Source organism: Pongo pygmaeus, chromosome 1 (genome assembly GCF_028885625.2).
Source record: "Pongo pygmaeus isolate AG05252 chromosome 1, NHGRI_mPonPyg2-v2.0_pri, whole genome shotgun sequence".
NCBI classification, from domain to species: domain Eukaryota; kingdom Metazoa; phylum Chordata; class Mammalia; order Primates; family Hominidae; genus Pongo; species Pongo pygmaeus.
This window is the reverse complement of record NC_072373.2, coordinates 24195164-24221559: the sequence shown is the minus strand read 5'-3', so window position 1 is coordinate 24221559 and position 26396 is coordinate 24195164. Positions and strand designations below refer to the sequence as shown.

At 37.7% G+C, this 26396-nt stretch overlaps 1 protein-coding gene across 2 annotated transcripts in view; it reads left to right on the top strand.

Annotated features, from left to right (window-relative positions):
* DNAH14 (dynein axonemal heavy chain 14) overlaps positions 1 to 26396 on the top strand; it is a 510612-nt gene that overhangs the window by 454255 nt on the left and 29961 nt on the right. For both annotated transcript variants that reach the window (XM_063672417.1, XM_054474368.2), the window contains exons 74-81: positions 1601 to 1757; positions 3753 to 3963; positions 7883 to 7985; positions 10900 to 11127; positions 17805 to 18002; positions 20354 to 20553; positions 23344 to 23507; positions 24592 to 24788. In XM_063672417.1, the coding sequence (XP_063528487.1) occupies positions 1601 to 1757; positions 3753 to 3963; positions 7883 to 7985; positions 10900 to 11127; positions 17805 to 18002; positions 20354 to 20553; positions 23344 to 23507; positions 24592 to 24788 (1458 nt within the window). The remainder of the gene's footprint in view (positions 1 to 1600; positions 1758 to 3752; positions 3964 to 7882; positions 7986 to 10899; positions 11128 to 17804; positions 18003 to 20353; positions 20554 to 23343; positions 23508 to 24591; positions 24789 to 26396) is intronic.

Below are 26396 nucleotides of genomic sequence, written 5' to 3'. Positions count from 1 at the left end.
GATCCTATCTTCCAAACCAGAAGTTGGAAGACATGGTCTGATCAAGTGTTGAGTGTACATATAGGAAAACTAAGTTAGATATTTAAAACTGAGCCTGACCTGTAAGAGTTAGAAATTGAGATTGTCACATAAAAGATTAAGTTAAAATATATTAGAAAGAAGCTTGCCCTAGAGAAGGAGAATTTCTCAGAGTTCCATGAGGGCAAGGACTTTGCCTAGCTTTTTCACCCCTCGCCACTGCTATAGCCTATTGGACTGAAAAGAGGGGGTGAAAGAGGACAATGAGGGAATATAGACATGCAGAAAATTATCAGAATGATTTGTGGTTGCTTACAAAGGAGCTAGTGAAATTGAATTCAACAGAACTCTGTTTCTTCTACCTTCCCTTTCTCTCGTACCTCTAAAAAAAAAAAAAAAAGTCCTCAAGGTTAAAATTTACAACAGTGGAGAAATGTAACAAAATCTTGATTGATCAATAGAATAAAAGAGGAGCTAATGGCATGTTGGTGACAAAAAAATTATGATGACCATTTGGGAGCATAGATTCTCTGCAGTGATGGTATCGGGGAAACACCTACTCATTTGTTTCACTCAACAATTCTAACACCGTCTCACTAACTGGATATTCTGAGTGAACTCTGCTATTAGACCTAGAGTCTTTGTGTGCTGCCTCTTTTCATTTTTAAAAATATGTGATGCATATAATTAAAAGAAAATTTTAAGAATAATTTTTCCAAAACATAACAGAAAAGAGCAGAATTCAGCATAATGATTAAATGTGCTGTGTTAAACATATAAAATTGCCAATATTTGACAGTTTTTGAAAGGTAAAAATGGCAACTTCCCATGGTCCAACCCGGTACATCACACAGGCACACTGACATGTGTAGCTTCAGTTTTCCTTTAAATGATGGAGTACCAGATGTTGAACATGTTCAGGACATATTTTATGGTCATTGTGTAGAGAAATATCATGTAAGTGATTTGTATAAAACAGTTTTTATGGGAAAGGTCTTTCCTCTGAAATTTTCAATGATTTTCAGTATACCCTGAACCTCTGTTTACTACACGTTTATACTGTTTCCAAAATCTTTTAGTCCATCTAGCATTCTTTTCAGATTTGTATTCTAATTGCTTAAACATATAAAGATTGTGCCATTTGTTTTCATTTTATTAATGGAAGAATTAATACTCTTCCAGTTGTGTCATCCTGGATTTTCATCCCTCCAACACCATGGGGTTTTCTTGCTCTAGACATGCAGAGCAGAGCAGGAAGAAAACCGAGGGGAAAAAATTTCTTTTTGCAGAATTAGGGAGTATAACTTGGATCTTTACAAACAAAGCAAGAGCTCACTCAGAGTGTGAACGAGATAGAGGCACAGGTAGCCCTGGTATCTAGGAAGGGCCACATGATGGCCACAGGAACATGGTGGCAGTTTCCCCTCCATGCATAGACTCTCCCATTAAGCTTCCCCAACAGGAAAACTCTGGCTGAAAAGCTAAAAAATGAATACTTCTTATTTTTGTTTCATTTTACCATAGGGAATATCTCCCTGGGTGGTTTTTAATTTTACCTTATCGTCCATGTTTTCTTTTTTAGGTAAAAATTCTTAGACCAGAAAGTTTAAACAATTCAGTGAGAAAGTTTATAACTGAAAAAATGGGAAATAAGTATCTTCAAAGAACTGGAGTTAATTTGAAAGATGTATATAAAGGATCCAATGCCAGAACTCCGCTGATACTTATTCAGTCTCATGGTAAGCTATTTGTGAATAGTTAAGATGATCGATATGGTTTGGCTCTGTGTCCCCACCCAAATCTTACCTTGAGTTGTAATCCCCATAATCCCCATGTGTCAAGGGCGAGACCAGGTGGAGGTAATTGGATCATGGGGATGGTTCCCCCCATGCTGTTCTCATGATAGTGAGTGAGTCTCTTGAGATCTGATGATTTTATAAGCACCTGGCATTCCCCTCCTGGCACTCACTACGTCCTGCCACTCTGCGAAGAAGGTGCCTGCTTCTCCTTTGCCTTCTGCCATGATTGTAAGTTTCCTGAAGTTTGTAAAGATCCATGCAGAACTGTGAGTGAATTAAACCTACTTACTTTTTAAATTACTCAGTCTCAGGTATTTCTTCATAGCACTGTGAGAACAGACTAATACAATGATGATACAATATCAGCCAAGAGATATGGAGAAGTAGGTTCTGTGTCAGATTATTCTGTGTTTAAAATATTTTCCTAGTCCTATTTAAAATTTTTGGAAAAGGAGCTAATTACAACTTTATACTAAGAATAAACCTCTCTTAAAGAGACAACAAAGAGGAATAAAACCTCTCAGATTCACAAATGAAAAATTTATCAATGGTGATTTTCTGCACAGAAAATACCTTGCAAACACATACTGTTGCTCTGGAAGTTGGAATCGCCCTTATGTCTATGCACATGTTTAATAAATATTTGATAGTTTACAAAATAAACTATCAAAAATTGGCCCTGCTCTCCAGCCCTTGTATTCCTCAAAATTCCAAATGCTTTTTTTTGTTTTTCTTGTCTTTGCACTGCAGATCCAAAGTAAAATATTTTCTCCCAAGCAAATATTTTTGTTCCAAAAATCAAATGTGTCTTTAGAATTCATCATTTCAAACTTTGATTTTATTACATAAAACCTTGTCTGGAGTGCCTCCACCTGGAGGCTTCTCACCTAGAATGTTTCCATGTAAAGCACTCGGCTAGATGCCTGACACACTCATAGTAGGTACTATCCATTTCTTGAAGACTTAGCCCATAATGGTGGCTAGGGCTCTAGCCATCATATTCACGTTCCAAACAACAGAATGGAAGCAAGGAAGAAAGGCACACATCCTCCCTTTAAGGAGATATCCAAAGTATTATACAACACTTTTATTTTAATTTAATTTTGTTTCATTTTAAGTTCCAGGATACATGTGCAGGACATGCAGGTTTGTTACATAGGTAAATGTGTGTCATGGTGATTCGCTGCACCTGTCAATCCATCACCTAGGTATTAAGCCCCACATGCGTTAGCATTTATCCTGATGCTCTCCCTCCCTACAACCTCCAACAGGCCCCAGTATGTGTTATTCCCCCCACATTTGTCCATGTGTTCTCATTGCTCAGTTCCCACTTATAGGTGAGAACACATAGTGTTTGGTTTTCTGTTCCTGTGTTAGTTGGCTGAGATAGTGGCTTCCATCTCCATCCATGTCTCTGCAAAGGAAATTATCTCATTCCTTTCTATGACTACATAGTGTTCAATGGTATATATGCACCACATTTTCTTTATCCAGTCTATCATTGATGGGCATTTGGGTTGATTCCATGTCTTTGCTATTGAGTATTACACAACACTTTTGCTAACAAAATTTTGCTTCCAAAATCTATCACAAAACCTAGATGCCCACAGAAGTTAAAAATGTATTATTTTAGCTGAGTATACAGCCATCTCGAACAACACTGAGGTAGAGCTACAGAGGAGGAAAGGACAGGTAAATGTCGGAGAAGACAACCAGCAGGTGCTGCTGTCGTTAGATATTGTTATCATCCTCGTGTGTTAGGCTAGTAAGTGGCAGGGCCAAAATTTAAACTCTGGGCTCTAATTTCAAAACCTGTAGTCTTTCTGCTATGACTATACCTTTTCCCACCACTACTCAATAAATGCTGGGTTGTGATTTTTAAAAGGAAATTAAATGAGCTTACAGTTTTATATACCTCTCCACGTTGTTATACAGGGATCGACCTTACCAACATCCTCCTGAGATTTGCACAAGAGTTAAAAGGAACAACACATCATGTGACCATAATTTCTCTGGGCCGTGACCAGGCAGCTAAAGCTGAAGACCTCATTTTAAAGGCACTAACAAAAACACAACAATGGGTCTTCCTCCAGAACTGCCATCTTGCAGCATCGTTTATGCCAAGGCTTTGCACAATTATAGAATCGTAAGAGTTTTACATTTATCTGTAAGGGATCAGATTGGTTACCAAAACTATAAAGTAAAACTGGAAATGGCAATGTATACTGTGTGTAAACAATAGCAAAATAATGTGCTGAGCCACTCAGGTGAAATTTAACCTATCTTATATTGGTTTTCTTTTCTCCAGGAACTTGAAAACTACACTAAGAATACATCAGTTTTTATTTTTTTAAGGCCTCTTTAGTTTTTGTTCTCTGTCTTGTTTATCAGTTTCTTTCCTCAAACTCTTACTCTCAATAGATGTACAAGCATACACACACATTATATGTACTGATGGATACATAGTTTTTAATATTCGATGTGATTCCAAACAGCAGAGCATAATAACTCATATCTATCCTTTCGGTGATGATTCATTTTATGGCCTTTGCTTAGTATCTATTCTGACTTTCTCTAGCTCAAAATACTTTTCTAGGCTGTACCTCCCAAAGCACCTAGTCACTCCTGCAGAAATTTTTATACGTTCAGCTTTCTTGTTTGCAGTGGAAGTATTTGAAAGTTTATTGCTGTAATTTGAGTGAAGAATTAGCAATGTTTTGAATCAATAATGTTTCGACCAATTACATTCTATAGTTTTTCTCCAGCCTTGGTTTTCTTTCTCCTTTACTTTGCATGGCCACTCTCCTGTGCTAAAATTCTTTAAATGAGGGTCTGTCTCTTCATGCTGTTATTTTTATTTTTATACTTTGAGCATGCACACGGAAATTATAAAACCAAAAAGCAACTGCATGACTTAAATTTCTAAAAACTTTCCTGATATCACTCATGAGTTATCAGATTGTTATTCTTTTAGCAGTTTAAAAACTATACCAGCGGGGCGCGGTGGCTCATGCCTATAGTCCCAGTGCTTTGGGAAGCCGAGGGAAGATCATTGTTTGGGGCCAGGAGTTCAAGACCAGCCTGGGCAACATAGCGGACCCCATCTCTACAACAATCAATCAATCAATCAATCAATACTATTAAATAATTTCTCTTTTTCACATTTATTTCATGACTTAAGAGAATTAGAAGACAAAGATTGCTTAGTTACATGACTTTAATAGATATAAACCTTGAAATTATTATTTCTACCATGTCTTTCATTCATTATTCATCCAAAAACTATTTATAGGGCATCTGCTATTTGTCAAGTATTGTGCTAGGCACAGGTGACACACCATGGACCAGGCAAACACTGTAGCAGCTTTCCAGAGGACACTAAGGTACAAAGAGACAATAGTATGGCACGTAGCACTGTGCTAATAAAAAAAAAAGAAATTAGAGAAAGGTTCCTCAGAACAGAATTTCAGTCTTAATAAGAGTAATTAATGATACATTAAAAATATTCAACATAATCAGAGTATTATTAAAAGAAATTCATACTTCCGGGCCGGGCGCGGTGGCTCACGCTTGTAATCCCAGCACTTTGGGAGGCCAAGGCAGGCAGATCACCTGCAGTCAGGAGTCTGAGACCAGCCTGGCCAACATTGGGAAATCCCATCTCTACTAAAAATACAAAAATTAGCCAGGCATGGTGGCAACACGCCTGTAGTCCCAGCTACTCAGGAGGCTGAGGCAGGAGAATCGCTTGATCCCGGGAGGCGGAGGTTGCAGTGAGCTGAGATCGCGCCACTGCACTCCAGCCTGGGCAACTGAGGAAGACTCAGTCTCGAAAAAAAAAAAAAAAAAATGCTTAGCATCACTAATCATTAGGGAAATGCAAATTAAAACCATAGTGATCTAGCCAAAGTCCAGCCTATTAAAAAACAAAATGAAATATCACTTCCAAAAGGCTACTATCAAAAAAAAAAGAAATTCATACTTCTTTATTAAATCAAGCCTTTAGATATTTAAGATGACCACTCTACCAGCCCACAGTAGGAGAGGAAAATGTGAAGAAAAAAACATTTCTTAAACTTAAGAGTTAGAGAAATATGTTTACAACATATTGCTAGGAGAAAAAATAAAAAACTACAAACAAAATATCCAGTATAATTATTTTTAAAATGAGAGACACAGAGAGGAAGAAGGAGGAAAAAAAAAGAGAAAAGTGTACCTAAACTCATTTAGCGGGATTACAGGCCATATTTGTTTTCTGTTTCATTTTGCATTGTTTTTTTTTTTTTTCCTTGTAATGATTTGGTTTGTTTTGCAAATTTTTTTAAAATAATTTCACACTTGCAAAGAAGTTGCAAGAACAGTACAGAAACTCCCTTATACCCTTCCTCTCTATTTCCAAATTCTTAACATTTACCCTCTCATTTCTCTCATATATATATGTAATGTTTTTCTGAATCATTTGGAAGTAAATTGCAGACATGTTGCCACTTGACCCCTAAATATTTCAGTGTGCATTGTTGATTATTTACTCATGTTTAGTTTATTGTTCCAATAATATCTTTTATATCAAAATAGAATAAAAGTTTTGGTCAAAGTTTCAATTCAAGATTTCTCATTGTATTAAGTTTTCATGTCTCTTAAGTCTCCTAATAAGTATTTTATTTGTTTGTTTGTCTGTTTGTTTAGAGGTGAGGTCTCGCTATGTTGCCCTGGCTGAACTTGAATTCCTGGGCTCAAGTGATCCCCTTGCCCTAACCACCCAGGTAGCTGGAACTATGGGTGCATGCCACCATACCCTAAATCTCCTTTAATCTATAATAGTTCCTCAGTCTGCCTTTGTCTTTCATAACTTTGATGTTTTTGAAAAGTACAAGCTAGTTACAGTGGTCCCTGACTATCCACAGGGGATTGGTTCCAGGACCCCCTGTGGATACTGGAATTCTTGGATATTCAAGTCCTTATATCAAATGGTGTAATATTTGCCTATAATCTGCACACATCCTGCTGTATAATTTAAATTATGTCTAGATTACTTATAATACCTAATACATAGTAAATGCTGTGTAAATTGTTATTAATCTGTATTGTTTAGGAAATAATTACAAAGAAAAAAAGTCTGTATAGGTTCAGTACAGATGCAGACATTGTAGGCCTAACTACATAGTACAGGTCAGCAATACCTTAACATTTTCTGAAATTTTTTTTCCTGAATATTTTCAATGTGAGGCTGGTTGAATCCATGGATGTGGAACCCATGGATCTAGAGGGCTGACTGTATTTTGTAAAGTGTCCCTCAATTGGGATTTAGCTGATATTTTCTTATGGTTAGATTAATTAAGGCTATGCAGTATTGTAGTAATATCATAGAGGTAATGTTATCTCATTCTTGGTACATCATATCAAGAGGCCTGTGATATCAATCTGTCTCATTACTGGTGATACTAACTTTGGTCACTTGGTTAAAGTGGTTTCTGCCACTTGTGGGAACTTTCAGACCATGTACATACATTAAACTTTCACCTACTGGTTTTTAAAGTTCATTGATAATTTTTGACTGAATTACTACTATATTGTTTACCACAAGGTAGCTTTCTAACTCCACAACTTCTTCTAAATTTATTTAATGATGTTCTCCTATACAGGAAGAGCTCTTCTTTCTCTTCCCTCTGTTTATTTATTTATATCAGTATGGTCTCATGGATTTCTATTTTATTCAAGGATTATAATTGGTTACCATCATCATTTATTTTGACATTCGATTGTCCCAAATTCAATCAGTGGAACTCTTCATTTTGTTCTTAATTTGTAATTATTTCCAGATTTTTTGCCATGAGTATATGATCACTTTTTGTACTTAGGGGAAAGAAAGCTACTCTTTTAAAATGGTAACTGATGGGTCGTGTGCAAATTCTTGCACAACATGAAGGCTCTTCTGATAATATGGTAGGATCTTCGGTATTAAAATGATTCGTAAGGCCACTTCAAACAGTGAAATGCTATGATTCTGAAAACATGTTGGTTTACATTTTTCACATTAAAATATTTATAAATTTTTTATTTTGCAGTTTTAATAGTCCAGACGTGACAATAAGCCCTGAGTTTCGGCTATGGTTAAGCTCAAAACCATACAGTTCTTTTCCAATTCCTATTCTTAAAAAGGGTTTAAAGGTAAGAACAAAGTATAACAGATTTAATATTGACTGAGGAGCACTGTTTGAATGTAAGTCATCTTACATTCAAAACTCTGAGTTTAAAAGAGAGAGCTAATTCTGATAAATTCTGAAATGCTGAATTTCTGCTTTGTGCTCAGCCCTATACTGGGGATCAGGAAGAACACTAAAGTAGATTCCTACTTGCAAGGAATTCACAATTTATATGTTATTTTCTCAAACAAGGATGTTAGACCTCCAATTATTATAAAGCAAAATTTACAATTTGTGTTGTTTTCCTGCCCTTTACTTCTCTAGCATTTCTTATTTCTGCCCTCCTTAACCGTTTTATCATTAATTCTCTAGAAAGGGTCTGACAGAAAGCAGGCTAAAACTGTTTACTAAAAAGTCCTCATTAAAGATTATCTGGGACTTCTCATATCCACTATTGAGGCTGAATAAATAGTAAGACAGGCAATTCTATTAGACCAGGGTCCAGTTGAGCAAAAGGTGGAGTCCTAATAACAGAGAAAACTGACCTGACCGATGGCATAGGCAGAAGGGGGTACCCAGACTCCCAAGCACGTGCACACTACCAGCTTTCACAGAAGTGCGTGGGCATGGAGAAAATCAGGTGGATGAGGCACTTTCCAGATAGAGCCCCAATCCAGCCTAAGAAACTTCCTGCCACACTGCTTCCCAGCTCTGCCCGTCTCCTGTTTGTATCTACCCAAACTGACAGTACTGAGCCACTTCCCAACAACTCGGTTCCTGGGGCAGACAGAACAGGGACTGGAGAAACCCACAGCTCTTAGTCTGAGACTTGAAAGATTCCACTTATCTCTCAGAGAGCAGCAGACCATGCTATCAGACAGCCTTTTATCTTTGGTCAGGAGAGGGGAATTGGGGGGTGGAGGTAGTGGAGGTAGGGGAATGAAGGGTGTCAGAGAGGGACAGAGATAGCGCTTCAGGGAATATTTCATCTTAAGTAGTCCATCGCTCCACCTCCACTTTAAGTCTCCATCAGCATTTTAAATGTGGCTATAATTAGTGCATACATAAAACTTTATGGGAGTTTTTCATATGCCATTATTTATACAGACAGAGATGATAATTTTCTTGATATATTAAAAGAGCACCTACAAAGAAGTCAGAAAAACATTAACATTCCATACAAAATGGGCAAAGGACACAAGAGGTCAATAAACATATTTTAAAAATAAAAGTTCAGCCTCTAGATATCAGAAAAATACAAGTCAAAAATTGCATTAAATTGGCTAAGACTATAACTATGATATAGTTAGTGCTATTAAGGATATGATGAAATAACTACTCTCACATAAGGCTGACAAGGTAATACCAGGGAGATATTAATCCAGAAAGGAAGGTAATTTCACAGTATAGAGATAGTGTTTATAAATTTCATACGATCTGATCATGGCCCACTTCTACGAAAAGGCCAAATAAATTATGATGCATTTGTGTGATAAAATAGTATGCTGTCACTAAAAATCAAAATTAACACACTCTCTCTCTCTTTCTCTCTTCTCTCTCTCTCTGCCCTCCTTCCACTCACTTTCCCCTTCGGATATAGTTCTGAAGGTGGACAGACACCTACTTCTAGAGATATGAAAATGAGTTCTTTAAACAATCAGTCATAGCAGTCGGGAAACAGAGCTCTATAAATATTTTCTCATTTCTGCACAATTAGGGCTAAGTAACAATTGCTGGCAACCTGAATTAAAGGATGTTTGAAAGGCAGACATGCCTTGGAAAATAGAGAATATCTCCTCTACTGTGCACAGAGCCATTTGCTCACATTCTAAGGGTGATAGAGTCAGAGAAGCTCATCTTCCATCTCCTGGAGCTACTTACCTTCTCAGGGTGATAAAACTTAAAGCCATTTGCTTACACTCCAGGGGATGTAAAAACCTAGAGACCTCCTCTTTCCCCGAGAAGATTTGTTTACATTCCAAAGCAAAAGTCTGTCTCTCTTTCTCTATCTCTGAAAAGAGGAAAGGCTGCTTTGCCAGCCATTCTGTAAGCTCCAAGTTTCATAATTTGAGTCCTCCTCTTATGTTACAAATCACACTATACACACACAGGACATGGGAATCTGATCCCTGGTCCAAAAGTCTCATGTTCATACACACACACACACACACACACACACACAGCTCTATGCCATATATACATATATACATACATTTATATATCATATATAGATACCCACACAACTTACGTGTGTATGTGTGTGTGTTTATAAACTGTGCAAGGAGGGTAACATTTCAGACCCTTCACAATTTCAGACTTAACAGCCACACTCTCAAAAAAGCCCTCCAGTTGATTCCATCCCCACCTTACCCTCAGTCTCGCATCATTTCCATTATTCTAGTTAAGAAGTCAACCAAATGGACTTTCAATGCAATCAAAGAAATTTAGTAACACACCCAGTTAATTGTTCTCCTTCTGATGGTTCAGTTAGTGCTGAAGCTGCTGTTGATTCAGTTCGTGCTGTTTCCCGTGATTTGGGACCCTCTGTATCTGCTACCTCGCAGAGGCCATGCAACCTGGGTCCTGTTACAGCCTCATAACTGCCATTGACCCTAAGTTTAGGCTCCCATAACTCTTCATTGTCAAAGTTCCTAAAATCCCAAGCCCTATGTTCCGAGCAAATAAGAGTGCTTTTAATCACAACATTATACTTCCCATTTCAAAATATGAATTGGAACAATAGAAAATCTGGGACAATCCTTTTAGAGACGTTTTTACATGGCAAAAGAATAACACGAGATTTTGGATTTGCCACTGAATCTTGAAAATAGTTACATTCTTGCCCAGTTCTTTTACCAGTGTTGTAGAAAGACAAGTGCCCTGAAGACCAGTGCCTGCATCTGTCCTCACATGCCATTTTACTCACATCTGTTTTCAAGATTGCCATGGAATCTCCCCAGGGATTGAAAAGTAACTTACTTCAGACATTTGGATGTACTGGGAGTGGAGAGGTAACAGAAGAGATATTTGAAAATCCTGACTGTGGACAATGGTGGAAAAGACTTTTATTTAGCCTATGTTTTTTCAATGCTGTAATCAATGAAAGAAAAAATTACGGAATATTGGGCTGGAATATTGCTTACAAATTTAATTCTTCAGACTTGGGGGTAAGTGTAGTCTCTTCAAAACAAACAACAAATAAGTAACAATAAGATACAAATTGAGAGCCTACTATGTGCCTACACAAATACTAAGTGTTTTACATGGTGGTAAGAAAATGAACTCTATAACTAGGCAATAAGGGCTAACTTTTAGAAACATGGTCTTTGATGCCAGCTTTTCTGGAATCAATTTGCAGCTCCACCACTTATAGCTGTACAAATATGTGATCTATTGGGCAAACTAACCTCTCAGAGTGTTAGTTTCCTTGGCCAAAGAAAGCAAACTGAGGGAGACCAAATGTCAGTACTGACTCCAGAGGATCATTATGTAATTATAGGCAAACTTGTTACTGTAAGTAAACCACTTAGAAGAGTGCCTGACAGACATAATTTACTATAAAAATGTTTGTTTGTTGGTATGACTTATTCATTTAAAGCAAGAGAGATTCCATTGACCCATTGTGTGGGGAAAAGTTTAGCTCAATGGTCTTCCTTTACTATTCTCTGTATAGAACTTTCTATTTGTGCTTTATTGCAGGGTGTTTTATTTATTGCTAAATTAAACACGTGGTAGCATCTGCTTAAGTTTTTCCCGGGTTAATTTTCTTGCAATTGTGCTTCCAGCATACAACATTACACCCTTGATTACCCATTCATTTATATATTACAACAATTTAAAAAAAAAATACTTTCTGAGGAAAATCTTGATTCTGCTTCGGGGTATCTATAACCTAGGCCCCCTCTAGATGGGTAGCCTTCTATGTCTTCTATATGTTCCCATTAGGCTTTCCAGTTTTGAAAAGAGGCTGTCATACTTACTGCAAGCTCAACTGCCTATCAGACGTAATACTTCTGTACCTAACCAGGAACATAACATAAAACACTGCATTTGGGATATTTATTTAAAAGTATAAGCTCAAGCATGCTTCTGTCAAGGCCTTATTCAAAGCTCAATCAAAAGGCAGATAATATATTAGGGGGAAATATTTGAACCATATATTAGACATGTTGGTGTCTAATGTAAATAATTGGTATTTTTATTTAAATCAGAAAATGAATTCAAAGAAAATAAGTCACCTTTAATAGAAACAGTATAATGTCTAAATCAACAAAGAAAAAAAGGAAAATAAATAACAATTTGATCAAGATATCAAAATAAAAGGGAGAGAAAAAACAAAGCAAAATAAATAATAACATAAAGCAATATGGAAGGAATGTTATCAGTCATTTATTAAGTGTAAATGGATGCATTTTCTCAATAAAAGGCAAGACTATTAAATTGGGTTACAAAACAAAACCCAGAAATATGCAATTTATAAGAAAAAGTGAAATTAATGAAGAAATTTTGAAACTATCAAGAAAATAAAAAAGAAGAAAGCAGAAATGGCAATATTAATATTAGAATGTAATGACTGAGAGTGCTATATTCTTCAGACAACAGCATATTGTAGCATATATATATACACACATATGTATATATACACTGGCATACATGTACATATATATGTATATATGTATATGCAATTATTGTGGGAAATTTCAAAAAACCTCCATCAGGATTGGACAGCTCTAATAAACAAAACATAAGACAAAGAATAGAATAACATAGTCAACAAATTTGATTAACAGATAGATCGAGAGACTAACATCCCTCTAATAAAAAGTACATATTTTTTCAGGTATCCAAGGAGCTGTTACACAACTCAGTCATGAGCATGGCCACAAAGAAAAACCTTTAATGATTTTATGGGCCACGTTATCTGAACACAATTTAATATAATAAAAATTTGACCCCTAAAAATCTTAACAACTTGGATATTAAGAAACATAACTCTAGATAACCTTTTATCAAATAGGATATTAAAAAGGAAATCAGCCAGGCTCGGTGGCTCACAGCTGTAATCTCAGCACTTTGGGAGGGTAAGGTGGGCGGATCACCTGAGGTCAAGAGTTCAAGACCAGCCTGGCCTACATGATGAAACCTGCACAGTGGCTCACACCCATAATCCCAGCACTTTGGGAGGCTGAGGCGGTTGGATCACCTAAGGTCAGGAGTTAGAGACTAGCCTGACCAACATGGAGTAACCCCATCTCTACTGAAAACAAAAATTAGCCGGGCGTGGTGGCACATGCCTGTAATCTCAGCTACTCAGGAGGCAGGAGAGTCACTTGAACCTGGGAGGTGGAGGTTGCGGTGAGCTGAGATGGCAGCACTGCACTCCAGCCTGGGCGACAGAATGAAACTCCGTCTCAAAAACAAAAAACAAAAAAAACCGGGAAATCACAGCCTGTGCAATATAGAAATCCCTGTCTGTAAAAAAAGTAAAAAAAAAAAAATATATATATATATATATGGCCAGGTGGCACACCTGTACTCCCAGCCACTCGGGAGGCTGAGGCAGGAGGATCACTTGACCCCAGGAGGTTGAGGCTGCAGTAAGCTGTGCTTGGGCCACTGCACTCCAGCCTGGGTGACAGAGCGACACCCTGTCTCAAAAAATAAAAATAAATAAAATTACAAATATCTCAAACACAATGGAAATGAGACTACTTCATACCAAAAATTACAAGACAGAACAAAAGCTATACTTAAGAAAAAAAAAGAATGGCCTTAAATGTCTCCACTATTAAAGAAAACATACAGGAAATAAATATCCATCTTAAGAAATTAGAAAACAAAAGAAAATAAAAGCTAATAAAGGAATTCTTTATTAGCTGGAGTAATAATACAAAAGCTAATATTAATTAAATATACAAAAAACAGTAAAAGGAAAAATACATTTTAAAATTGGATTTTTAAAATTCTTTTCATATATTTTTTAAAGCTTACAGCTATAAAAAATTGGATTTTGATAAGACAAATAAAATTTGAAAATCTAGATGAAGCCAATGATTTCTTAGAAAATATGAATTATCAAAATTGACTCGAAGAGAAATGGAAATTTTGGTTAGGCCAATTGCCACAAAAGGCATTGCAAATGACACCAGAATGAGATGGTTTTACAGCTTAATTCACTCTGAATGTTAAGACACAGATAGTATTAATATTATATATTCTAGACCTTAGTAAAAGATCACAATCTCCCTAGTTTATTTTATGAAACCAGCATAGTTTTAATATGAATACCTGATAAAGATATTAATAATATACATAAGAACTATAGATTAATTTTACTCAGGACTTGAGATGTAAAAATTCTACATAAAATATAAATCGATCTCAGCAATGAAACAAAAGAATAATACACTGTAACCAAGTTGAGTTTATTCCAGTAATGCAAGAATGACCCAGTAACTGGAAATTTATAATCCTAATGTATATGATCATCTCAATAGATGTAGAAGAGGCATTTGTTATGAATTTTGGAGCCATTTCTAGTAAAAACCTAAAGTAATAGGATTAAAAGGAACCACTTAAATATGAAAAAGACTATCTAAAAATAACAATGAATATTATTCCACATAGTCAAACACTGAAATTGTTTCAAATAAAATCAAGAATTAGATAAGGATGCCCATTATCACCACTGTCATTCAACAGTGTCTTAGAATTTCTAGTAAATGCAATGAGATAAGAAAATTATAATAATTCATATTAACATTGTAAAAAGAGAAAAAACTATCTTTTTGTTGATTATATAATTGTATGTCTAGAAAACCTAAGTTACTAGTAAAACAAAATCTAGTAATTAGAGAATTTCGTAAAGTAACTGGGTAAAAATGTAAAGATGTAAAGATCAATAAAGGCTCCCTGGTAATAAACACCTGGGAATGGAAGTAGGCAAAACCGTACTTTCACAGCAGTGATGAAAAAATTTAAATACTCAGGAACAAATTTAACAAGAAACATATGGGTCCTAAACAAAGAATAGCATAAATTAGGGAGAAAAGAGGCATAACATTTGTTGAGAGCTTAAAATATTTCGATTGCTTTATCTAAATTATTTAATTCCCACAACAACATTATGAGGTAAGAACACTAATTATCCTCATTTTACAGATAGGGAAATAGAGGCACAGTACACCTAAGAAACTTGCACAGGTTACATAGGTAATAAGTGGAGGTCCTATTCCACAGTTCATTTTTTTAATCCTGCCTTCCCTAAATAAATGCATCCATGTTCTTTATGGGAAGGCTTCCCATATCATAACTATCAATTCTTCCAAAATTAATAATCAGATATAATGCAGTTCCAATTAAAATCCTATTAGAGAAGTTTGGGAATTAATAAAATTCATATGGAAGAACAGATGCTGAAGAATAAGCTAGAAATGTACAAAAAAGAAAAATCCTGAAAGGGTCTTCCTTCACCAGATATCAAAACATGGTAAAAATCCACTATACTAAAATCAATATTGTTTGGCAGAGAAGTAGACAATAAATCGGTGGGACATAGTTGAGAGTGAAAAATCTAAGTTTTTATGAGATTTTAATATTTGACACAGGTAATATTTCAACTGAGGAAAAAGGGATTTTCAAAAAGTAAATGATACTGGCACGACTGGCCATCCAGCTGGAAGAAAATTACTAGTTCCTTTATCTTATATCCTATATAAAAATAAATTCCGGAATGGAATAAAATTTAAATGTGTAACAATACAAATAACCAAAATAAGTCTAGGAGATTACATGTGCAATCTTGGAGTTGGGAACAAGTAACCCGAATTGAAAATCCAGAACCATGAAAGAAAAGATAGGCATATTTGATTACAAAAAACTTTTATATGGCAAATGGTGGCAAAATAAAATCGATGGACAAATGCCAGATTTAGGATAATGCAAATGACTGACAGAGAGTTAATATCTGTGACATACAAAGAGCTCTTATCTATTAACAAGAAAAAGACCAACAAGCCAAAGGAAAAACAGGCGGTGTATAGAGGATTGTACTTAAATGACCAACGGACATAAGAAAAGATGCTCAAAATAACCAGTACTAGTAGGTGAAATACAAATTAAACTAACAGCAAATGTGCCGCCCATGAGACTGGCAAAAATTAAATAAACCAACATTTCCTGTTAGTGGCAGGGATGACAGAATAGTGACAAAAAAATTCCTTCACACACTGTTAGTGTAAATATGAATTCTTACAGCCACTGAACCTTGATAGCCGAAATGTATTGTCCAGTTGCAGCACAGTGTGTATGCTAAACTAGCATTTGTGGGAAAAAAAAAAAGACAGGAAAACAGAAAGAAAGGGGGAGAGAAGGGCCGGGCGCGGTGGCTCACGCCGGTAATCCCAGCACTTTGGGAGGCCGAGGCTGCCAGATCACGAGGTCAGGAGATCGAGACCATGCTGGTTAACACAGTGAAACCCTGTCCGAGCGTGGTGGTGGGCGCCTATAGTCCCAGCTACTCGGGAGGCCGAGGCAGGAGAATCACTTGAATCCGGGAGGTGGAGGTTGCAGTGAGCCGAGATCGCGCCACTGCACTCCAGCTGGGCGACAGAGCAAGACTCCGTCAAGAAAGGAAGGGAGGGAGGAAGGGAGGGAGGGAAGGAAGGGGAATAGGAAGAGGGAGGCGGAGGTGAGAAATAGTTGAAGAGCACAGGGAGGATAGAAAGAAGGGAGAGGAGAAGCGAAGGAAGGAGAGAGAAAAGAAGTCAACCTATGTGCAAATAGAATGTCTCTGTAAGGATACACAAGAATTCTGTCAATGGCGGCCTCAAGGGAGAGGATCTGATGGCTAAAGTCGGGAGTGGAAGAAAACTTACTTTCTCTTGTTTATCTTTTTGTGCTTTTTGAATTAAGTACCACGTGCCTGCTTTGCCTATTCAAACAACAGCAATTAAATAGCTCAGTGCCTGTTCAACAATAACAAAAAAGAAGAACTAGTGGATAAAAGTGTATGTCCCAGGGCAGGCACGGTGCCTCACGCCTGTAATCTCAGCACTTTGGGAGGCCAAGGCAGGCAGATCGCTTGAGCCCAGGAGTTCAAGACCAGCCTGGGCAACATGGCGAAAGCCCAACTCTACAAAAAAATACAAAAATTAGCCAGACAGGGAGGCTGAGGAAAAAAGCTGAGGTGAGAGGATCGCCTTAGCTGGAGAGGTCAAGGATGCAGTGAGCCAAGATCACGCCACTGCACTCCAGCCTGGGCAACAGAGTGAGACCCTGTCTCAAAAAAAAAGGTGTATGTCCCAATATTTGTGTCTTACTATATATATATATACTATTCTAGTAAATATAAACTATTCTAGTAAGACAAATGAAATATATATAATATATATTTGTCTATATTATATATATATATATATATATTTTTTTTTTTTTGGAGACGGAGTCTCACTCTGTCACCCAGGCTGGAGTACAGTGGCGTGATCTCAGCTCACTGTGATCCCCGCACCCTGGGTTCAAGTTATTCTCCTGCCTCAGCCTCCCAATAGCTGAGATTACGGGCACATGCCACCATGCCCGGCTAATTTTTGTATTTTTAGTAGAGACGGGGTTTCACTATGTCGGTCAGGCTGGTCTCGAACTCCTGACCTCAAATGATCTGCCCGCCTTGGCCTCCCAAAGTTCTGGGATTACAGGCGTGAGCCACTGGGCCTGGCCTATTTCTATATATTTTTTAAAGAGAAAATATATGTAGCTGTTTGAGAGTTGATTTTATGTTAAAAAGTCAGAGTGAGTAAGCTGGAAACACATACTGAAATAATAAAGACTCATGGGTTTTCTAAAGGTCGCCATTAAGGTGTTGGAAAATTCCCTGAGAGGACAGCCCAGCATTTCGTGGCAAGCACTGCGCTACCTGATTGGAGAAGTGATTTACGGTGGCCGGGTGATTGATAATTGGGATAAGCGATGCTTGAAGACCCTACTCTACAAATTTTGTAATCCTGAAGTGCTGAAAGATGACTTCAGTTTCTCCAGTGATGGGGTAGGAAAAGAATTAGTCTTCTTGCATTTCTCAATAATTTTAAAGTAAACATTGTTGCATTATTTAAAATACATATTTAAATAAATTTTGATGTTCATTTTTAAAGGGTTTTATTAGCTTTCAGTATTATAAAAGTAATTTACCCATGACTCTATTAAATACAACATTATGCAGGGCAGTAAACAAAAAGAATGATTTAAAAATCGTTCATGTCCTCCAAGAACGTAGAGTGTAAGATGCAAAGCACAAGGAAGCTAACATTTATAAATCAACAATTCCATGCCAGTCACTTGATATATGTTTCTCATTTAATGCTCAAAATAACCATGGGGAATAGATGCTGTTATCAGTTTTCAGAAATCCCACATCTCTTGTTCTTTATCCCCTCTTCTCCCCCTCAGTTTCTATCCTCTATCCAAGCCTTCACATTTGTGGAGCAGAAAACTCCGTGTTAGACACCAGCAGCTGTGTGTGCCTGTTGAGTGGCTGCTAGCAGAGGAAAGAATCCTACAGACCTCTGACCTTAGACTGTGGAGGGTTGGACTTGACATAAACTTTGATGGGTGGGAATTTGGATAAGAGAGGTGAATGGAAGATGAAAAGGAAGACGACAGCTGTGGGTGATCATTGTGAGCTGGGAGTGGGCCTGGTATAATCAAGAGAAAGAGAGATCATATCCAGGTTGTCTGTCTGGGGTCTTGAGGATATGGATAGATAAATAAAATGGTAAAAACATTTTAGGGCATCTATATTTGTAAGGCATCTATAGAATGGATAGCAATGGTCTATGTTGATGACCCTGAGTCAATAAGAAGGCATTAAATTATATCCTTTATGTACTATTTGCTAAGGCAGAAAAAGCTATGAGGGCTTTTTTTTTTTTTTAAGATTTCCATCAAAAAAAAAAAAAACTGTCTTAAGGCCGAGTGTGGTGGCTCATGCCTGTAATCCCAGCACTTTGGGAAACCGAGGCAGGTGGACCACTTGAAGCCAAGAGTTTGAGAGCAGCCTGGCCAACATGGTGAAACCCTCATCTCTACTAAAAATACAAAAATTAGCCAGGCGTGATGGTGTGCACCTGTAGTCCCAGCTACTCAAGAGGCTGAGGCCTGAGAATCACCTGAACCCAGGAGGTGGAGATTTCAGTGAGCCGAGATCACACCACTGCATTCCATCCTGGGCAACAGAGCAAGATCCTGTCTGAAAAAGAAGGAAAAAAAACTGTTTCAAATAACATTTTAGTTAAATTTAGGGTTCTTTGGCCAAGTGTCATGGCTCATGCCTATAATCCTAGCACTTTGGGAGGCCGAGGAGAGTAGATCACTTGAAGTCAGGAGTTCGAGACCAGCCTGGCCAACATGATGAGACCTTATCTGTACTAAGAATACAAAAATTAGCCAGGCGTGGTGGCTCATGCCTGTAATCCCAGCTACACGGGAGGCTGAGGCATGAGAATCACTTGAACCCGGGAAGCAGAGGTTGAAGTGAACCGATATCATGCCAGTGCACTCCAGCCTGGGCAACAGAGCAAGACTCCATCTCAAAAAAGAAAAAAAAGTTTCGGGTATTTTAAATTGCCCAGAGAATACAGTGTGCATGGTTTTGTACAGAGTATTACATTAAGTATGCACTAAGAGAATAAGGTATACTGTAACATACAGCATACAATTGCATTGGCAGAATTATATCAGATGACAGAAGGGTATTCTGAAATTTATATTTCAATTGTTCAGTTGCTTTAAAACACTAGGAATTTTATGACAGTTCCAGCTTGCCAGCTCTTCCTGTTTTTTGTCATAATCTTGCTTCTTCTGCAGGTAATTTTTTTTATCAGTGACTGTTATTTGATTTTTCCCTCTGACCTTCATTAATTCTTCAACATTTTCCTTAATGATATCAAGAAAGCCACCATCACCCACTTTCCTGACCTTATGAACAATGCATTTCTCTTCTTGGTCAGTGGTCAATTATTCTTAAGATCATTCTCACATTCCTTCTGTAGGTTTTACTAAAGTAAAATGATTGTTCAAGCCTTATTGCATTCATTATCAATGGGTGGTCAGAATCACCCTCACCTTTAAAGTGTTTGTTTTTCTTTCTCTCTTTTCCCAAAAAGAAAGTTATACATACATATCATATGCACATTACAATACAGTAGTCCCAGATGTTGCTTTTGACAGCGTCTAGAATATACCACATGCAAATAAGAAAGCCTTCGGTATAAAATTTCATGGGAAAATATTGTCTTCAAGCATTACTGAAAGTAGGTATCTTACTCTGGCAAAAACCAACAAAGTGTTCAGAAGTAACCGGATTGAAGAAAAAAGCTAACAAAATGGTTAAATTTTCAGATATGTCAGCCAGTTCCAGGATCTGCAAGCATAAAGGACTACATACACATTATCCAGTCCTTACCTGATGATGACCCTCCCGAGGTCTTAGGAATACACCCAGAGGTCATCAGGAGCTGCTGGGAGACCCAGGGCGAAAAGTTTATTGAAAATCTGATTGCCATGCAACCAAAAACTACCACTGCCAACTTCATGATCGGGTAAGAACTCACTAGGAAAAATTGTTGGTCAAAAATTATCAGGCTGGGTCTGGCGGCTCACGCCTGTAATCCCAGCACCTTGGGAGGCTGAGGTGGACGGATTGCTTGAGCTCAGGAGTTCGAGACCACCCTGAGCAACATGGTGAAACCCTGTCTCTACAAATAATACAAAAATTAGCTGAGTGTAGTGGTGAGCACCTGTAATCCCAGTAATTTGCAAGGCTGAGACCCTGTCTCAAAAAAAAAATTCATTTGAAGAGATATATAGAAAAGCATAGTCTACATGGTAAAGAAACTAAATTCTACTTCAATAAGTTCCTTATGTATTTAAGTTCTAATTTTTCAATTTGTACGTCTAACAAATTTTAACACTTTTAAAAGATATTTGAATGTTTGACCCCATTTATAAACTTAAACATTTTCAAATATATTAATATTCATTATAAAGTTAATGTACTTCAATTTGTCTTCCAGACCTTCTCAAATCTTTGAGTAACTTTTATAAATCTAATAATCAAATAAATATGGTGAATCTTAAATTTTCTTGTTCCCTAATATTTTATATCAATCTAACAAGATTTCAACCTAAAATCATAAATCAGTTTCTCAATTATCTCTTTTAATTGGGGTCACAAGACTGACCCCAATCTAACACAAGGTATTACGAGGCCCAATTCTCTTAAACATTACAAATATTTAAGATACCAACATATTATAAGGAAATGCTTTTAATAAACATACTAGATATGTTTATTAATGTCCCTTTGGTCACTTTGAGAGGCTGTAATTATCCCAGTCTTGCTGCCTTTGCTTATTAGAGACTTGTCTGTGGGACTTAATCCAAACATCTATCATATTCAATGTAATTTCCTTAGTGGTAGCAAATCTTTGCCCTCTGAAGGTAAGTTTGATTTTTGACACCTTTGACCTTTTGAATTATTTGAAGCTACCTGGGTTGAATTCTATGGAGAAAATCAACTTTAAAGTCAAAACAGTGTGATGACAAAGTAAGGAGCCATGTGACCTCAGGTGATCTGTAAACTGGTTCGGAAGCAGCACTGTTGGACTAAATACTTCTTGGCAGCTTTAAGGTTATTGCTTACCTTGAAGGATAATATTCATTTGACTGTGAAACCTGGAGTGTTTGTTGAAAAATCAGTCCTGGCTGGGCGCGGTGGGCTCACGCCTGTAATCCCAGCACTTTGGGAGGCCGAGGCAGGTGGGTCACGAGGTCAGGAGTTCAAGATCAGCCTGGCCAAGATGGTGAAACCCCGTCTCTACTAAAAATACAAAAAATTAGCCAGCATGGTGGTGAGCACCTGTAATCCCAGCTACTCGGGAGGCTGAGGCAGAGAATTGCTTGAACCCGGGAGGGGGAGGTTGCAGTGAGCCGAGATCGTAACACTGCACTCCAGCTGGGGCGACAGAGCAAAACTCCATCCCAAAAAAAAAAAAAAGAAAAGAAAAAGAAAAATCAGTCCCTACTAGTAAATTAGAGCAACAGAACTCAAAAGAGATGTGCCCCATTTCCTACTCATCCACTAACTGTCTAAGGAGGTCCTCCCACCTCCCGGGGCCCTGGTTTCATCATCTTTAAAAGGATTCCAAAGAGCTCTTCCAGCTCTAGTGTTTAGTGGTTTTGCATAGTATCGCAGCCTCACCTAGGCCTGGACACACACTCCTCCCGTCACCACCCGCGGAGTGTGTGATTAAGAAGCCCTTCGTGTCAACACAGGAATGAGGCAAGCAGTGGAATGTTCCATGCGGCTGCTTCCTCATGCTCTGTTTAGTTGCCTCCTCTTTTTTATTGTCTTGCAGATGCATGCAGATGATTATTTTACAAAGAAATCCTAAAAAAGCTTTTATAATACATATTTCCTTGCAAATGTCTAAAGTACATTGGACAGTTTCTCATCTATAAAATGGAATGAAAAAAATAAAAAGAAAAAAATAAAAATAAAAAATAAATAAAATAAAATGGAATGAATTCCATGGTCTCTGTAAGATCATCCATAGCATAATTTTGTGGTTCTGTGAAGATACGTTTATCTTCAGATGGAACTTAAGCAGAGGGCCCTCTAACATTAGATAGATCTGTAGCTTGTTTTTCTCTTGATTTCTTTTATTTTATTTTCCTTTCCTTTTCTTTTTTTAATTTTTTTTTTTTTGAGATAGAGTCTCGCTCTGTCACCCAGGCTGGAGTGCAGTGGCACGATCTTGGCTCACTGCAACCTCTGCCTCCCGGGTTCAAGTGATTCTCATGCCTCAGCCTCCTGAGTAGCTCAGACTACAGGCGCCCACCACGCCTGGCTAACTTTTGTATCTTTAGTAGAGACGGGGTTTAACCTTGTTGGCCAGGCTGGTCTCAAACTCCTGACCTCAAGTGATCTGCCTGCCTCGGCCTCCCAAAGTGCAGGGATTACAGGCATGAGCCACTGTGCCCAGCCAATTTTTATTTTTTTAATTGACATAATAATTGTACATATTTCTGGGGTACATAGTAATGTTTCAATACATACAATGTATAGTGATCAGATCAGGGCAATTCATAGGTCCATCATCTCAAACATTTATCCTTTGTGTTGGGAACTTTCAGTATCCTCTCTTCTAGCTATTTGAAGATATATAATCTATTTTTGTTAACTATACTCATCCTACAGTGGTATAGAACACTAAACATATTCCTCCTGTCTACCAGTAATCTTGAATCCTTTAACAAATCTCTCCCCATCTCCCCATCTCCCCCCTTCCTGTTCTGTGTCTCATTCTTCTCTTGGTTTTTTTTTGCAGACCTGAGCAGAGTAGGGATGAACTGGTGATGGAAATTCTATCCGACTTGCTAAAGCGGCTGCCACTGACAGTGGAGAAAGAAGAAAGTGCTATTGGAACTCCAAGCACATTGAAGAGCATGATGTCAAGCTCCATTTGGGAGTCTCTTTCTAAAAATCTCAAAGGTGAGCATGGGACAGGAGCTTTTTCCCCTTACCTCACTCTCCTCAAGAAAGGACTCTGGCATCAGGAGTAAGGTAAAGATAGGACAAAAATTCTGTAGAAGTGAAAAGACTGAGATAAGATGGAAAACTCAGTCTCTGCCTCCTCTCTCCAAGTTGAAAGACAGAGAGCACAGAAGAGCACAAACTAAAGCACGCTTTAGTTTGGGGGTGGGTAGCATGTGGCACTGAAATCAAAAGTGAAGAAATAACAAGTGTAGCAAACCATAAAGCAGCAACTCTGCTTTGGAGATTCTCAAGAGTTCCTAGGTGCCTGTTCTCTGCCTCTCTGCCTTCTGGAACAGCGGAAGTTTAGATGGACCTTCTGCTGAGACCACTTGACTCCAAGAAGCTAAGGGGAATCAGGGCAGGCCCAGGAAGACAGAGGAAGCCTGATTGCCCAGAGATGGCTCCAAACCCAGCTCTAAGCGGCTAAATTGCTGGACTATGATAATTTTCCCAGTTAAATTTTAATACTCATATTTTATCCCTTTGCAGAAGTTTATTTGGGAATCAAATATTGAGCAATAGTCTATCAAAACAGTGTCATTGTTGAGTCTCAATCAAAGGTCAGCAAATTAGGGCCCGCAGGCCAAATCCAGCCCATTTGTTTTTGTACAGCCTGTGAACTAAAATGGCTTTTGCATTTTTTAATGGTTGAAAAAAATCAAAAGAAGGAATATAGTTTGTGACACATAAATGTTATATGAAATTCCAATTTGAGTGCCATAAGTAAAGCTTTATTGGAACACAGCCACACTTACTCGTGACATATTGTCTATGCATCCACACATAGTAGATAGTGTGGCTATACCAGTACATAGTGTGGCCGCACCCACACTACAAGGGGAGAGCTGAGTAGCTTTCACAGAGGTGGTGTGGTCCCCATACCCTAAAATGTTTGCTATCTGACCTTCTACAGAAAATGTTTATCAATCCCTGGTCAAGACACACAAAATTCCCTTATCTTTCAAAGCCTAAGTCCCTCCATGTAAAGCCTCTTTTTAATCTGTAAAATATAAAAATTTTATCTCTTTTTAAAATCCAGATCACGACCCCCTTATCCATTGTGTCTTGCTAACCTTTTTGAAGCAAGAAATTAAACGATTTGATAAGTTATTATTTGTTATACATAAATCCTTAAAAGATCTTCAACTTGCTATAAAAGGAGAGATCATCCTCACCCAAGAATTGGAGGAAATATTTAACTCTTTTCTTAATATGAGAGTGCCTACATTGTGGCAGGTAAGAAATTATTATTATTTCCTATTTTCTTGCTTGCTTGAAATAAATGTCCAAGTTCAAGGGAATGGTGAAGTTAAATGGTGCATCTGTGTGATGAAATATGTAACTCTTAAAAGATGCTGACGTACTTTTTCATATTTTCACATCTCTGAAGTTGGAATGCCTCTTAATGGTCACTGTTAGCCAGGCGGCACCATCACTTAGTTCTCACTATCTGTGTGTGTGAACTATGTATCATGGCAGTTCATGTCAAAGTAGGTGCACTCTTGGTATTACTATAAGTGTTGAGTTTAATTGCTTTTAAAATAAAAACAAAGCTAAACAAGATGATGAAGAAATTACTGGGTCATGGTCTTAAACAGAAGACCAAATTGTAAAAACACAAAATGTATTAGACCAGGAATAAAATAAGCCATAGAAGATCTGGCAGCACAGAGTAGGAAATTAACAAGCTTGATGTTGGACACAAACACTGTTTCTCCAGAAATGAACTTCTCCCCTTAGGATTAGCACTGGCCTTTTCCAGAGCCCTGAATCCTATACCAGATTGAAAACCTGTGTAGACACGTGAAAAGATGTTCAACAGCATTTGCTTTGGGGGAAATGCAAATCAAAACCACAATGAGATACAACTTCACTCCTACTAAGACGGAGAGAATTAAAAATACATAAAAACAAGCATTGGGAGAAATTGGAACCCTCATGCACCACTCATGGGAATGAAAAATGGTGCAGCTACTTTGGAAATAGTCCAGTAGTTCCTCAAAAAGTTAAACAGATTTACATTTGACCCAGCAATTTCACTCCTAAGAATATATCCAAGAGAAATTAAAGCATAAATCCAGGCCGGGCACGGGGCCTCATGCTTGTAATCCCAGCACTTTGGGAGGCCAAGGTGGCGGATCACCTGAGGTCAGGAGTTTGAGACTAGCCTGGCCAACATGGTGAAACCCTGTCTCTACTAAAAATAATAATAATAATAAAATGGCCAGGCATGGTGGTGGGTGCCTGTAATCCCAGCTACTTGTGAGGCTAAGGGAGGAGAATTGCTTGAACCCAGAAGGCAGAGGTTGCAGTGAACCAAGATCATGCCATTGCACTCCAGCCTGGGCAACAGAGGGAGACTCCATCTCAAAAAAAAAAAAAAAAAAAAAAGTCCACACAAAAACTTGCACATGAATGTTCATGGCAGCACTATTTATAATACTCAAAAGGTGAAAACAACTCAAATGTCCATTGACTGATTAATGGATAAAATATGGTATGTCCCTGTAATGAAATATTATTCAGCCAGCAAAATGAATGAAGTACTGATACGGGCTACCACATGGATAAACCTTGAAAACAGTAGTTCTTCTGTGCTAAGTGTAGGAAGGCCATCACAAAAGACCGTATATTGTATGATTTCATTTACAGGAAATGTCCAGAATAGACAAATCCATAGTGACAGAAAATAGATTATTGGTTGCCTCAGTTTGTGGGTGACAGAGAATTGGAGAATGGATGCTGAGAGGGTTTTCTTTTGGACTCATGAAAACATTCTACAATTGACTACAGTGGTAGTTGCACAACTCAGTGATTACACAAAAAACCATTAATTTGTACACT